Consider the following 14,578-nt stretch of genomic DNA (forward strand, 5'->3'; position numbering starts at 1 on the left):
TCATGATTCTTCCTGCTTTAGTAATCAATGTCAAGAACTACTTTGATTTTGTTTTGGCTCATCAAATCTACTATACCTTTTCGATACAACATATACTCTAGTCCATTCAAAAGAACTAATCGAGTAGTCGGATATAACTGTTGGTCATATGAGTTCTAGCTTCGAATCTTTCGAGTGGTTAGATATAACTGTTGTTCATATGAGTTCTAGCTTCGAATCTCTTGAGTAGTCAGCTATAACTGTTGTTTAGCTATTGTTCATATGAGTTCTATATTCAAATCTCTCTAGTAATCAGATATAATTGTTATTCATACGAGTTCTAGCTTCGAATCTCTCGAGCAGCCAAATATGACTGTTATTCATATGAGTTCTAGGTTCAAATCTTTAACAATGAATCTAGACAATCATTCTACCATTTTTGTTCACTTCGAGTGATGAAAAAACTCGTATCACGAGGAACAATATAGAACAATTTGATTTATAATTCTATAGACTCATTTCATATGGGTACTCAATATCAAGGAGAATATCTCTAATATGAAGCATTAAGAAACTACTAATAATTAAAAATGTCAAAATTATTGTCATACTTTCAACTCATTATTAATTTATTGTTCGTACAAAAAAATAATCATTTTTTTTTAGAAATCAAGAGAGGTATGTCATATTCAATAGATAGATCTCTTTATATAAGAGAGCATTTGATCTATATCGAAGGAAACGCCTGACCTAACCTTATTGTTAGGTCATCTTATTTCGGTGCACGGCCAGATTTTGACTTTCGAGAACAAGATTCATAGAAAATATAGTCGATTCATTGACGATCAGAACAAAGATTGGTTGAAGGAGAAAGATTTAATATAATTGTTGGCTTCATTCAATCAAAGTTTGCAGCCTTCANAAGATTCATAGAAAATATAGTCGATTCATTGACGATCAGAACATAGAGATTGGTTGAAGGAGAAAGATTTAATAGAATTATTGGCTTCATTCAATCAAAGTTTGCAGCCTTCATCAACCGAATCTAATCATCGAAATTTGCATAACTTTTAATAATTTCAATTTTAATTTAATAAGAGTTTTAAATTATTTAAATTCACAAATTCAAACCCAACAAATTAATCATTCCAAATTAATCTCTTTTCTTTTTTTCTTCAATCTTTTTAAAAAACCCTTTTTAATTCAAAATAATCTCTTAATTAAACAACAAATTAATGATTGGAAGAGAAATAAATGATTGAAATCTCATGTTTTCAATTTTAATTTGAGGCCAAATGATTGTTTGTTTGGGTACCCATCAATGATTTACAAGTTTATTCAAATATCAGTTCACATGGAAATAAATAATTAAAAAATAATAATAATTCCCGATACCCGATACGTTAATTATATTTCCCTTTTGATCTTTAATTTTAAAAGCTCGGGTTATTTACTTTGATCTTTACTCTAATCCATCTATCTATACATGTTTATCTCGAAACACGAAACGTTACTATTCATTGAATCGAAAGAAATGATTAAGAAACGTGCATTATTCGGGAATAGTACAATTAATGGTTTAAAAAATGGAATTATTGATAATGATATGGTTTAAGGGAAGGCATTGAATTGAATTAAGATGTTAATTAGGCATGAATTTCCATTTTCAAAGTGTGTTGGGTGGTGGGATTGTTAGCCTTTCCCAATGCATGTTTCCATGTGACCCATCATATGACATTAATATTCTTACCTTTTTGGCTGCCAAGATTACATCAAACATTCCTTATTTTCAGCTCTTAATTTTTACAACGAAATGTTAATTGTGCGAGATCCACGTAGATTCGAGTAAGGAACGAAACATTCTTTATAAGGGTGTGAAAATATCTTTCTAACATTTGCGTTTTAAAACCATGAGGCTGATGACGATATGTAACGGGTCAAACTAGACAATATCTGCCAGTGGTGGGCTTGAATGGTATCAGAGTTAGGCACCGAGCGGTTCGATTGTGAGATCCCACATTACTAGGGGAAGGTTTTCACACCTTATAAATGGTGGTTTGTTCTCCTCCCCAACCCTTTTGGGCTTTAAAACGCGTCTACTAGGGGAAGGTTTTCACACCCTTATAAATGGTGGTTTATTCTCCTCCCTAACCAATGTGGGACATCACAAAGAGTGTGAAAACCTCTCCCGCATTTTAAAACCGTGAGATTGATGATGATACGTAACGGTACATTAAATATGAACAAAGAAACTAACACCGAGGTCTAGAATGGACTCTAAAGTGAATCTTAATTTTTTTTTTTTAAATGTATTTTTCATTTGAAACATCATCAAATATTTACCAGCCACAACACATCACTCACATCCACTACACGTTAAATATTTTTAAAAAAATAGGGTAAGGTTGAATTGTAACCTTATTTTCAAGTTGAGTTGAATGCAGTGCCCCAACCAAAAAAAAGTCAACCCGCAGACCGAACCAAATTTTTTCTACTAAATTTTCCAAATGATCAAATTAGTCGAGTTATCGGATCATATGAGCACTCTTAATTTTAGGTTGTTCGGGTTATTAGATCATATAAACACCCGTAATTTAAACAATATAATATTAACATAAATAAAATAGAAGAAGTCAAGTATGATACGTGTTAATTTTGATATGTATAATACAATTAATTTCCCAAAGGAATAATGGCTTTTGTGTTCCCAAATCTCAATAACCCTAAACCATTATTTATTTCAACCTTCTCAACCCCTTTACATGTTCCAAAAACAAGACCAATTTTTCGATTCACTAGTGCTCGTTTTAAAAATGTAGAATCATCGTGGCCCGTGATAGCGATATTCGAGAGAATTCTAATATACACCTCCCCGATAAGTCATTAAGAACCTCCTACTACTGACCGCACCATGTTTTTTAGTGGTAGACAGTAACAAGATACCTATCAATTGTTCATTCGATAAGGATTATCGATGAAAGAAAATAAAGTTAAAGGAAGAAATAGCTACATACATTGACACAGTATCACTCCATCAAACTTAGCTACAAGTGTCGTACCATAAACTAGGGGTGTTCATATGACCTGATAATCGAACCAACCTGGACTACTCAACCCAAACTATAAAGATTAGGTTGGGTTAGATTTTTTTTCGATTTTAGTTAGGTTGACTTTTTGAAAAACCGAAAATTCCGTTCGGTCTGTAGGGTGACACTTTCTTTTTTCGAAAATAGGGTTACAGCCCAATGCAACCCTACTTTACTTTTAAAAAGATTAAGAATGTTTAGCATTTGTAACCATGTTAGTAATACATTCTGATGGTAAATGTTTGATATTTGAGCTTTATGAGATTGTAGTTATTAATGTAACATGTATGTGGATAAATATAATCTTTTTAAATAATAAAAAAAAACAACCCGATAGCTCAACCTGAGTTGGGTTTCGTTGTGAACTCTATTCGGGTTGCTTGTATCACTAATCCAACAAACCCAAAAGTTCGAGATGATCCAANCGATAGCTCAACCTGAGTTGGGTTTCGTTGTGAACTCTATTCGTGTTGCTTGTATCACTAATCCAACAAACCCAAGAGTTTTTTTTTAACCTAACCCAATCCAACCGAACCTGTGTACAACCTTAAAGTACAATGCAAACACTACAATACTGTACTTTCATAAACTTAGTTTGAAGCTTGTTTCTACCCGAACTTATATGAATAATAGTGGTCGATATTTTATTGGTTAGGCTTGAATTTGGTACCCATTTTATCCATTTATAGGTGGTGAAATTATGATACTAATTAACTTCTTAATTCACATCCCTAAGCAAGCAAGCCCATTCAAAAATAAATAAAGAATTTAGGAAGTAGAGGTGGACCCAAATATGAACTAAAATATATTTGCATCGAAAAAATACAAATTAATTGGTGAGAATATAATAAATTCCCAATTTTCCAATAATATATATATATCCCTCTTTCCCAAAATACCCTTACATTTGTTCAAAATTACAATATTACCCTTCACTTTTTTTATAAACGTCCATTGAATCAAAAAACCGTTAAAAGGCAAATAGTCAACATATCTTAATGTCATTTTTATTNACCGTTAAAAGGCAAATAGTCAACATATCTTAATGTCATTTTTCAAAATATAAACATATTGGTACCACTATATCATTCTAGGTCATTTTATATNTTTTTTTTTTTTTTTTTTTTTTTTTTTTTTTTTTTTTTTTTTTTTTTTTTTTTTTTTTTTTTTTTTTTTTTTGTCCAAAATACAAATAAATTACTATTTTAAAATAACTCAATTGATTAAGACATATATTTAGAAGATTAGAGGTTCGAATTTCAGTCATAAATTAAAAATATATATATATAAAAGGGTTAAAATTATAATGGGTGAAAACAATTGTAGAGATAGTTTTGTGAATAAAAAGTGAAGCAATTCCAAAGCAAAAAAGAAAAAAGTTTTTGTATGGTGGCTTCAAATTCCAATAGGTTTCTATGAGTAACCCAAGGTGGAAGGTTGACATTATTATAATTTTGCACAATTCTTTTCAAATTATTATTATTATTTCTTAATCTTTTATACTTACGTTCTTGGCATAAGAGTCGTGTTTTCGAGCCATTGGGGTATGAATGAGAATATATGTAGAATTTATATATACATCATATCAAGGTTATTGTTTTCTAAACGAGAACGAGTATAGAACTTAATATGATATCACCGTAATTTAGTTCCGGTGAAAAAGGAATAAGAATTTTCGAGGACTACCTAATCAAGAGAAAAGACAAAGCCGAGAGCGGTGATGGAAAGATCATACCAATAGGATAAAACACTTCTTCTATTCATTTCCTTGATATTTCGCCCGTGAAGTAAATCATTGCACCTATAGTCCAACCAATTGGGAGAGAATCAATAAATTCCTGTTCAGGAACGATTTATCAAAGTTAATTTCTGACACATAAGTCAGGAAAGCTGTTAAAAAGTGGCTAAAGCACACGAAAAAGAAAATGATAGCTACCTGTTCTTCATGCATATTGCAATTAATAGAAAGGGTAGAGAACCGACTTAGTAGTCAACGTCGAAAAATAACTTATGAGAGGGAGACAGATCGAATCAAAAGGCAAAGAAGATAGCCAACAAAAAGAATTTGTACAAGAATTGAGTATTAGGAGGAAGTTGATGATTCTAGGGAATTGATGAATCTTCATGAACTTGCTGTGTGGACCATTTGAACTTAAATGACACCAAAAGAGACACTAACATTGAAGCAATGGTAACCACTACAGGTGACTCATGATCAAGACCTCCACATATCTCAATCATCAGGAAGCTTTTGGATCAAATAGACAACCTAGAGCTATTCCATCACCCATCATTTTACCATCATTAGCAAAACTAACAATAATACAGAAGTGTGAGATCTCATATCGGTTGAGGAGGAGAACGAAACATTCTTTATAAAGGTGTGGAAACCTCCCTAGTAGACGCATTTTAAAAACCTTGAAGGAAAGCTCAAAATAGAAAGCCCAAAGAGGACATTATTTGTTAGCAGTGAGCCTAGACTATTACAAATGGTATCAAAGCTAGACACTGAGCAATGTGTTAGCAAGAACGCTTAGCTCCAAAGGGGATGGATTGTGAGATCCCACACAAAACATATTTTATAAAGGTGTGAAAATTTCTCCCTAACAAACACGTTTTACAGACACGTTTAAAAACCTTGAAGGATAGCCCAAAGAAGACAATATCTACTAGTAGTGACCTTGGACGGTTATAGAAACGAATTCCTTGTTTGAGTCATTTCAAGTCCAAGTTTCTAGCTAAGATCATAGAATAAATTCTCTAAAGAATCAGAAAGAAATAGAATAAGTTTGAAAGAAAATCTTTGGCAAGATACAAGCAGCACAAGAGAGCCCCTGGTTTACAACTTCTAAGCATTAACTATTAAAAAATCTCTCTCTGTTTAGCATAAAATATGGGTTTAAATCAGACAAAATAAATGCTTTGGACCTCAGAAGAAAGAGACCACAAAGTTTATAATTTCTTTTTGTTTCTCCAAATTCACATCACATGCTTCTCTCTCATTTGGCCAAACTCTTCTCTTAGCTGCCTATTTAAGCACTTCCAACGCCTTCTTCCCCTTCCACACATTCAGCTTTCTCCATCTTAAAGAAAAGTACACTATATTCTATTCTATTCTCTTCGACCCCCTTTTAAATTTATCCTCTTTTTCTTTCTATCCATCCCTGTTAACAACACACACAAATACTATTATGACTCATAACAGTACTTGTATCAGTATTCCTCCATTGGCTCACACCATTGATGATGGCTTCTTTGATCATCGGTGTATATGGGTCAATGGACCGGTGATTGTCGGAGCAGGACCATCTGGGTTGTCTGTGGCTGCAGCTCTCAAACAACAAGGCGTCCCATTCGTTGTCGTTGACCGAGCTGACTGCATTGCCTCTCTTTGGCAACACAGGACCTATGATCGTCTCAAACTTCACCTTCCAAAGCAATTCTGTCAACTTCCTAACTTCCCTTTCCCAGAGGAGTTTCCTGCTTACCCTTCCAAGTTTCAGTTCATTTCCTACTTGGAATCCTATGCCAACCATTTTGATATCACCCCACGTTTCAATGAGACTGTGCAGTCAGCCAAGTATGATGAAACTTTTGGCTTGTGGCGAGTCAAAACTGTTTCGTTGAGTCCAAAGCCAACCGAGGTTGAGTACATTTGTCGGTGGCTGGTTGTCGCCACCGGCGAGAATTCTGAGAAGGTTGTGCCAGAGTTTGAAGGGATGGAGGAGTTTGGTGGCCATGTTATGCATGCTTGTGACTACAAATCTGGCGAGGCTTACCATGGCAAACGGGTGCTTGTTGTCGGATGTGGGAACTCCGGCATGGAAATCTCACTTGATCTTTGTAACCATGATGCCAAGCCATCAATGGTGGTACGAAGTTCGGTAAGTCAACTTAAGTTACATCAAATAACTCAAGCTAACTCACTTCTGATGTAGATTTATAAAGTCAATATGAACATACCTCAACGAAAAAAAGGCATTGGAAACTTTTAAAAGTTGAACTTGCCGTTTCAATTCCATCTAAAAATGAAGCTTTATGTGTTAAATTTAACTTGAAAGTTGTATACTTTATGTTGATCCACAGGTTCACGTATTGCCAAGAGAAATACTTGGAAAATCAACTTTTGAAGTAGCAATTTCCCTGATGAAATGGCTGCCACTTCATATGGTCGACAAGATGCTCCTGATCATTGCCAGACTTGTTCTTGGGAACACTGAGAAGTATGGACTTAAAAGGCCATGTACAGGGCCTTTGCAGCTGAAAAACGCTGCTGGGAAGACACCAGTGTTAGATATTGGAGCGCTACAGAAGATAAGAGCAGGAGAGATCAAGGTGGTGACCGGAATCAAAAAATTCCGACAAGGAGCAGTGGAGCTGGTCAATGGAGAAGTTCTAGAGATTGATTCTGTAATTCTAGCTACTGGCTACCGCAGCAATGTTCCATCTTGGCTCAAGGTCAGCAGGTTTTTTAATAATATTTGAAATGGGCTCTCCTTTTAGAGTCCATGTGACAGTTATGGAAGTTGGGTTCAGTTTTTTAAGTCTCTTTTATGGACCATTACCCTTCAGTTCTTCTAAATATGTGCCCAACTTGAGATCTCTTCTGTTTAGTTCCTTACCCTAAAACTAGAGTATTTGATTGCACAGGAAAATGAGTTCTTTTCCAGTGATGGGATTCCAAAAAGTCCATTCCCAAATGGGTGGAAAGGCAAAGCAGGACTCTACGCTGTTGGGTTCACAAGAAGAGGCTTATCAGGAGCTTCATTGGACGCCATTAATGTAGCTCAGGACATTGCCAAGAGTTGGAAAGAAGAAACAAAACAGAAGAGAAAATCTGTAGCAGCTCGCCATAGAAGATGCATTTCACATTTCTAATAAAAGTGTTGGGTTCATCTTGTGAAGAACAGTAAACCAACAAAACAAAAACAAAAACAAAACAGAAACAAAAGAAACACATTAGCAGAGCCCTCCTCCCCCTACGAATTCCTTTCTGTATAAAGGAAGATGAGGCTTATTGTTTTTCTCCTTACTGTCCTATTGACTATCTCTTTCTGGATCTACCTTGTTGTAATTGTAAACTTTCTTACCTCTCTCTGTTGTAAATCCAACACAACCTGACCCACCTAGGAAATGATAATAAATAGCATTTAATGGGCTCCACAGTGGATCCACAATGGGTCCGTTTACAAAAATGTGGCCCCTCAGGTCCATGATTCCCCCCAACATAACAAATCTCCACTAAGGGATCTCAGTTTTGGTCTCACAATGAAAAAATGGGTTTCAGGGTTTTCTGTCTCCATGTTGCTTTGCACATGGTCTGAGCAGAGAAGTGTAAACCTTATCTTAGTTCTTAGTTTCTACATGTGAACAAATCTCTCTAACCACTACAAATTTTCAACGGTAATAATGTAACAGTAGATATTGTCCTCTTTGGGTTTTCCCTTTTCGGCTTTCCCTCAAGGTTTTAAAACGCGTCTGTTAGAGAAAGGTTTTCACACCCTTATAAGAAATGTTTCGTTCTCCTCTCCAACCGATGTGAGATCTCACAATCCAACCCCCTTGGGGGCCCAACATCCTCGCTGGCACACCGCCCGGTGCTTGGCTCTGATATCATTTGTAACAGCCCAAGTCCACCACTAGCAATATTGTCCTCTTTGGGCTTCCCCTCAAGGTTTTAAAACGCATCTACTAGGGAGAGGCTTCCACACCCTTATAAGGAATGCTTCGTTCCCTCTCCAACCAATGTGGGATCTCACAAATAAAGATCTCAGCCTTCAAACCAATCAGTACCTGATAAATGCAATGCTCCCTCTTTTTTACTCTGCTTGAAACCCAAAGTCCATATGCATCTTTCTTAACTGACACAAAAAACAAGCCACAAATCAGAATTCACAGCCAATGAAATGAACCATAACAAAAGACTCACATTTCTTCAACATAAGGTTCTACATTGCAAATAAGATGTTTTGTGCGTGCTAGAGAGCTTAATGAGTCAGAACAGTTTCAAGACTTAAGAACAAAGACGCGACAATTCTCGAGTGGGGAACGTTAAAGGAGAAGACAACCCATATGACTTCCCATGCTGTTGATTCAACCAAACATAGTGATATAACTCCATGGCCCATTTAAATGTTCTTCAGCACCACAAACTCAAAGCTTTTCAGGAACCAATTTGTAATTCGAACTGATCATGATCCTTCATGAACATGTTATCTGCATCCGTTTGATTATATATTTCAGTCAAGTAGACATTAATGTTCTAGTTTATTGCAATACATAAAGCCAAACAACATGAAGTCCAACCTGCAGTCTTTGTCAAAATCCCACTAGAGCTTCCAATGTTCTCATAAAACCGTGCAACCTCTTACAGAGACATCAAGCTACCATAGAGAAGAAAACACATGGGGTAGTAACTACCCATAACATTTTCCTAGTTCTTCATCAAAAGCCCATCCCTTCCTGTAATAAATGATAAATAACTCAGTTGGGATAATGATGGTAAGTGACAATTTTACCATTACCCAGCACAAAGTTCAGGAGTCTGAGGAAATACTCACTGGTTTAGAAACCATGGTATATCCTTCATACACCTTTTATTAAGGCTTCATCTACTTTATTAAGTTTCTTTTTTGTTCTGATTTGACATTTATGAACAGTACCAAATATTAAATTATTAGAGATTCTTTCCCTCCTATGTTTTCTCCTTTAAACCCCTTGAAATTTTCATTCAACTCCTAATCTTTTACTTTATTTCTTGTTTATTATGATGGGTATCGTTTGGACTAGTCAAGCCATTCGAGATGAGCATTTGTTCAAGCTAGATTAAGGAAGAAGGGCATGTCTGTAACAGCCCAAGCCCACCGCTAGTAGATATTGTTCTCTTTAGCCTTTCCCTTTAGGGCTTCCTCTCAAGGTTTTTAAAACGCGTCTGCTAGGGAGAGGTTTCCACACCCTTATAAGGAATGTTTCGTTCTCCTCTCCAACTGATGTGGGATCTCACAATGCCTATCTTCCANGCGTCTGCTAGGGAGAGGTTTCCACACCCTTATAAGGAATGTTGCGTTCTCCTCTCCAACTAATGTGGGATCTCACAATGCCTATCTTCCAAAAAAAATCTTTGAAAAGAAAGTCCTGCACTCTTCCAAAACGCTGAAGTAAATTGAGCAAATGCTCTTTACTACATTTTGTCGTCTGATCCTATAAAAACACTACTTGTAACTACAAATATGTCGAGACAAACTTTAAGTCTCTTACATGTTGAAAGGATTCAATAAACAGCCCAAATAGCCCATAGAAAAAGGTGGATGATTCAGGGCATGAAACAAGAAAAAAGTAGTGGAACCAAAGCTCACAGCAAGAATCTTGAAGTCCGGTGACATTATTTCATGGCTCCAAAATCAAAAGAGCCAGTAATACAAGTGCAAATGTCATCTATCTCTGTAAAGCATACGATCAATTTCACCATTCTGGTTGTACAAATCCACCATCTTTTTAGCATATGTAGGCTCATGCTTATCGGCTCTGCAGTCGATAATTCATTGTCAAAAATAGGAAAAGGAAACAGAAATGAAAAGGATCCTTCATGGACAGATTAATCCTGTGAATAACGAGCAAAGTCCAGACCATTCAGGCCAATCTAAAAACAAGATAATGAAGTTTCTGCATATACTGTAATGCAAGTGTATCATAGATGAAGGGGAAATTTTACCAAGTTCAGACAAAATGCTATGATGTCCCAATTAATTTTGGAGCAGGCTGTGAAGGACCTTTCCCTGAGAGTAAGAAGAACACAAGTAAAACAGTACTCTGCTTGTGCCTGAGCAGATTTATAGTAACACATGAAAAAAAACAAGTTAATCGTTAATGATGTGTCTGAAAGCATGATTTCGTAAACCTAACGGACGAAGGAGGGTATGGCAAATGGAAAGGATGATTTAGTAACTCTTTCTAGGCCTTGTGGATACAGTGGAACCATGCCAGACTAATTTGTGGCCAAGAATGCACCCACCCTTTGCCTTAAGCTATCGACTAAGTTGTGAATCTTGGACTGTTCGGCATACATTCTTGGTTGGCCCAAGTTAACCGCTGGCAATAGTTTTGAGAGACCAATTTCAATGTTGTTAAATGATTTTTATGAGGAAAAGAGTATCATATTTCCTTTGTATATATGAATTAAATACAAGGTATTCTTATACAAGAGAAAGCTACTAATAACAAATGTATGCAACAAGATCAACTAAGAACAGAGTAATGAAATGAAACAATGACAAACAAATGACTGTTTTAGAGACAATTACATACAAAAATCCCGCACCATATTCAAATGAAGATTGTGAAGAAATAAGAATGAATAGCTTTTGTGGTTTGTTAGTTGGTTCTATCTCGGTCCATCCATTGGTTTGTTCAGTTTGCTTTTGCAGGATTACAAGCTCATCATGGAGAGGCCTTTGATGTTTCTTCCTACTTTGATTCATGTCGAATTTGGGATAATTATCTTTCTCAGACATATTCTATTAGCAGGAAATTGGTTTGCGTAAACCTAGTCTCTTACCAATAACCTCAACAAACAAAAAGGAACAAGAATCAAAGCCATAAAATGCAAAGAACCGCCTCTTCCCGCCAAATCCATATCGTAATCTTCACAAACAACGAAGCTTAGATTGAACCTGCAATGTTCTTTGGCAGGATCGATGCCTCCAGGAGGAATCGGTCTGGAGCGTTCCCAGAGTTTTACTTGCTTCGGTTCCGATTTTCCATCTGTTCCATAACAATCAAACGAACTCTTACTCTGAAACACAATCATATATCCATATGCGGCGGAATCGCAAGAACGACAGAGAGATTTATGAACTTACTTCGAGAAGAGGACAAGGATGAACAAACGATGGAAAGTGAGAGAGGAACAAACGTATATTCATTCTGCTGGATAAATCGCGAACGATCAGTGTATAGAAATTCGAAAATCCACCCATAAATGAAATTTGGATTCATGGATCTCGAAGATTCAGCTTCGTTTTCTTGAACTCTTCAACTAAATCGACAATTTTTTCATCTCAATCGCGTTGTTTATGGCTCAATATTGGGTTTTTTTTTTTTGTGCTTAAGCTTATGATTTCATACATTCCCTATAGATTATTTCGCCGGTTATTTGGGATTAAATTCATCGACTAGGTGTGGAAAGGTATGATTTTTTGGATTTTTGGATTGAGTCTTATTGATGAACGTCATTCAAACTCGAGAACGGGTCGAGATATCTTGTTGCATTGGCCTAACGAGCCTTTTTCCGACACAAGCTTAACGTGTCGGAATATGTAGGACAAAAAAACTGACAAAATATGTGTAGGGAGATCTAAGTCGTCTCGATACAAGCCATTGCGTTGGTTTTTTCATTACAAATAGCTTCCTCGACGAATCTACGTCGATGTTTTTAACCAACATTCCGTTTTGATCGAGAGAAGCTTTTGGATGCATCTTTTGTGGTCAGCTTCGAAAAAACGTAAAAAAATTATAGCGGAAAAAATAAGTAGTCCCTAAAGTTTGATTCGTTTATAATTTATTCCAATTTAGTCTATTTTGTAGTAAATTTTATATCAAATTTTAATTTTTATTATTTTATTTATGTCATTAATTATAATGTATAGAGATTATATTGTTATAATGATTAAATTTAAAATTGAAATTAAAAGTTTACTTAAATTTTAAAATTAAAATTATTGATTTAATATTATTTTTGAAGATGGAAAGGGTTAAATAAAAGGCAACTAGTTTGGTGGCGGAAGCAGTTCCTCACGGCGGCGCCGTAAATGTAGCACCATTTTTTGGTGGTCGGGAATGTGATCTCTGATGACGGCGGCGGTTCGGAAACTCTCCGCCCATGCTTGAAGGCGAGGGAACTCAGGGCCTTCAATCAGCTTCATATCCAATACCTCTTCCAAAACCTTCATCCACACTGCGATCCATCCGTACGTCAAATCCACCATATTAATCGCATCTCCTCCGAAGAACTTCCCGCCGCCGCCGAGGCCCCGCTCCTCGACCGTCCTCAGCACTTCCAAGCTCTCTCTCCTCGCCTCCTCTTTACCTTCCCCTCTCGCCACAAAAATCCTCCTCATCGTTGCTTCCTGTTCCATATTCGCTTGTTTGGTTCAGGTAATTTAAGTATTTATTAAATTTTTTTGTTTCGATTTGGTAAATCTTCGGTCAATTGAATGAGTTTTTTCTTCAAAATGCCTTTAAGAAACATTCATAACATCATTATTGACGAGTTCTCTGCGTAATGATTACCTTGTCCTCTATGAATTTGATCCAGAACCGAGCGGCGGCTCTGTCGAGAGGATCGATCGGTAGCAGAGGCTTTTGCGGCCAGGTCTCATCGATGTACTCAAGGATGATGGAGGATTCGCAGATCGGCTTTCCGCCATGGACGAGCACCGGAATCTTCTTGTAGACGGGATTGTAGTGAAGGAGAAGAGGGCTTTTCTTCGTCAGATCTTCCTGTACGAACTCGTAGGGTATGCCTTTGAGTTCCAGCGCCCAAACGACTCTGTTACTGAAAGGACTCGCCCAACTTCCATGGAGCTTCACTTCTCCCATCCTTCAATGGAGGAAATCTGAGACGAATCGGTAACACTTCTGGTTCCTAATATCCATTTCGCCGACGTTTTCTGATTTAGGGTTTAAGGAGTGGAGGAGTTGGTGAACCGGTCAAGTCACGCAAGTCAATTTAAAAAATGATCAAATTTGAAATTTCAATTATAAATAAATATATTTTTTTTAAGTATAAAAGCTATGTTTTAATATTAAATTTTAAATTTTTAGAAATTATGGTTTATTTTTATTTATTGCGACGTTTTATATTTTTTAACAGAAATTATTCTTTAAAAAAATATATTAAAATTGAGAAAATGTTCGATAGAAAATTAATTATTATTTTTAATTAAATTTTAAAAAATAAAATGGTTATTTAATAAATATTTTTTAATCATACAAAAAAAATGTCATTAAGATGAACTCTATTTGTAAGTTTATTGTATTAAAAAAGCTGAATTATAATTTTAATTATTGAAACTTAAAAATATCTCTTTTTTTTTTATTTTATTTAAAATTCAATTTTTTTAAAAAAATTGATAAACAATTGGATACAAAAATAAAAATAAAAAATTATGATTTTATCCATTTAGGTATATTATTCAAATTTAAATTTAATAAATTAATTAATTTTTTAACTTACTACAAAATTAAAATTAAATATAAAAATTAAAAATTTAATAACGTATTATTTAAATACATCCGACAAATCGAGTTTATAATTTAATAATAATAATAATAAATAATAATAATAAATTTGTATATAATATTTCTTTTGTCTACAAATCCCTTACGTAAGCTCTTGCGTTTGTTTAAATATTTATTAAATTAGGAGTTTATCTCTAATTTTTTTATTTATACTTATATATATATTTATTTATTTATATATATATATATATATATATATATATATATATATATAT

General features: G+C 35.1%; 2 protein-coding genes and 1 long non-coding RNA gene across 8 annotated transcripts; 1 reads left to right on the forward strand and 2 right to left on the reverse strand.

Moving 5' to 3' along the window:
* Window positions 1-4,612: 4,612 nt before the first annotated feature.
* LOC111800418 lies at window positions 4,613-12,221 on the reverse strand. 6 transcript variants are annotated; one of them, XR_002815989.1, is made up of 7 exons: window positions 11,924-12,218; window positions 10,777-11,825; window positions 10,323-10,589; window positions 9,372-9,527; window positions 9,134-9,281; window positions 8,859-8,926; window positions 4,613-4,903 (listed from the first exon to the last, which is right to left on the reverse strand). It is a non-coding gene; the product is annotated as an uncharacterized LOC111800418 (long non-coding RNA). The 6 variants fall into 6 exon arrangements; XR_002815991.1 differs by having other exon boundaries at window positions 8,859-9,281; window positions 10,777-10,840; window positions 11,735-11,825; window positions 11,924-12,214; XR_002815987.1 differs by having other exon boundaries at window positions 8,859-9,281; window positions 10,777-10,840; window positions 11,620-11,825; window positions 11,924-12,214.
* Window positions 5,874-8,537, forward strand: LOC111800417 (probable indole-3-pyruvate monooxygenase YUCCA3). The gene is made up of 3 exons (XM_023684104.1): window positions 5,874-6,949; window positions 7,152-7,523; window positions 7,716-8,537. Exons 1-3 carry the CDS (start codon window positions 6,257-6,259, stop codon window positions 7,941-7,943), a joined length of 1,293 nt encoding a protein of 430 aa, XP_023539872.1. The 5' UTR covers window positions 5,874-6,256; the 3' UTR covers window positions 7,944-8,537.
* A 538-nt stretch (window positions 12,222-12,759) lies between the features above and the next one.
* Window positions 12,760-13,795, reverse strand: LOC111800416 (glutathione transferase GST 23-like). Its single transcript, XM_023684103.1, has 2 exons — window positions 13,353-13,795; window positions 12,760-13,189 (listed from the first exon to the last, which is right to left on the reverse strand). Exons 1-2 carry the CDS (start codon window positions 13,659-13,661, stop codon window positions 12,830-12,832), a joined length of 669 nt encoding a protein of 222 aa, XP_023539871.1. The 5' UTR covers window positions 13,662-13,795; the 3' UTR covers window positions 12,760-12,829.
* Between the last annotated feature and the right edge of the window lie 783 nt (window positions 13,796-14,578).

This window comes from Cucurbita pepo, chromosome LG08 (genome assembly GCF_002806865.2).
Source record: "Cucurbita pepo subsp. pepo cultivar mu-cu-16 chromosome LG08, ASM280686v2, whole genome shotgun sequence".
Classification (NCBI taxonomy): Eukaryota; Viridiplantae; Streptophyta; class Magnoliopsida; order Cucurbitales; family Cucurbitaceae; genus Cucurbita; species Cucurbita pepo.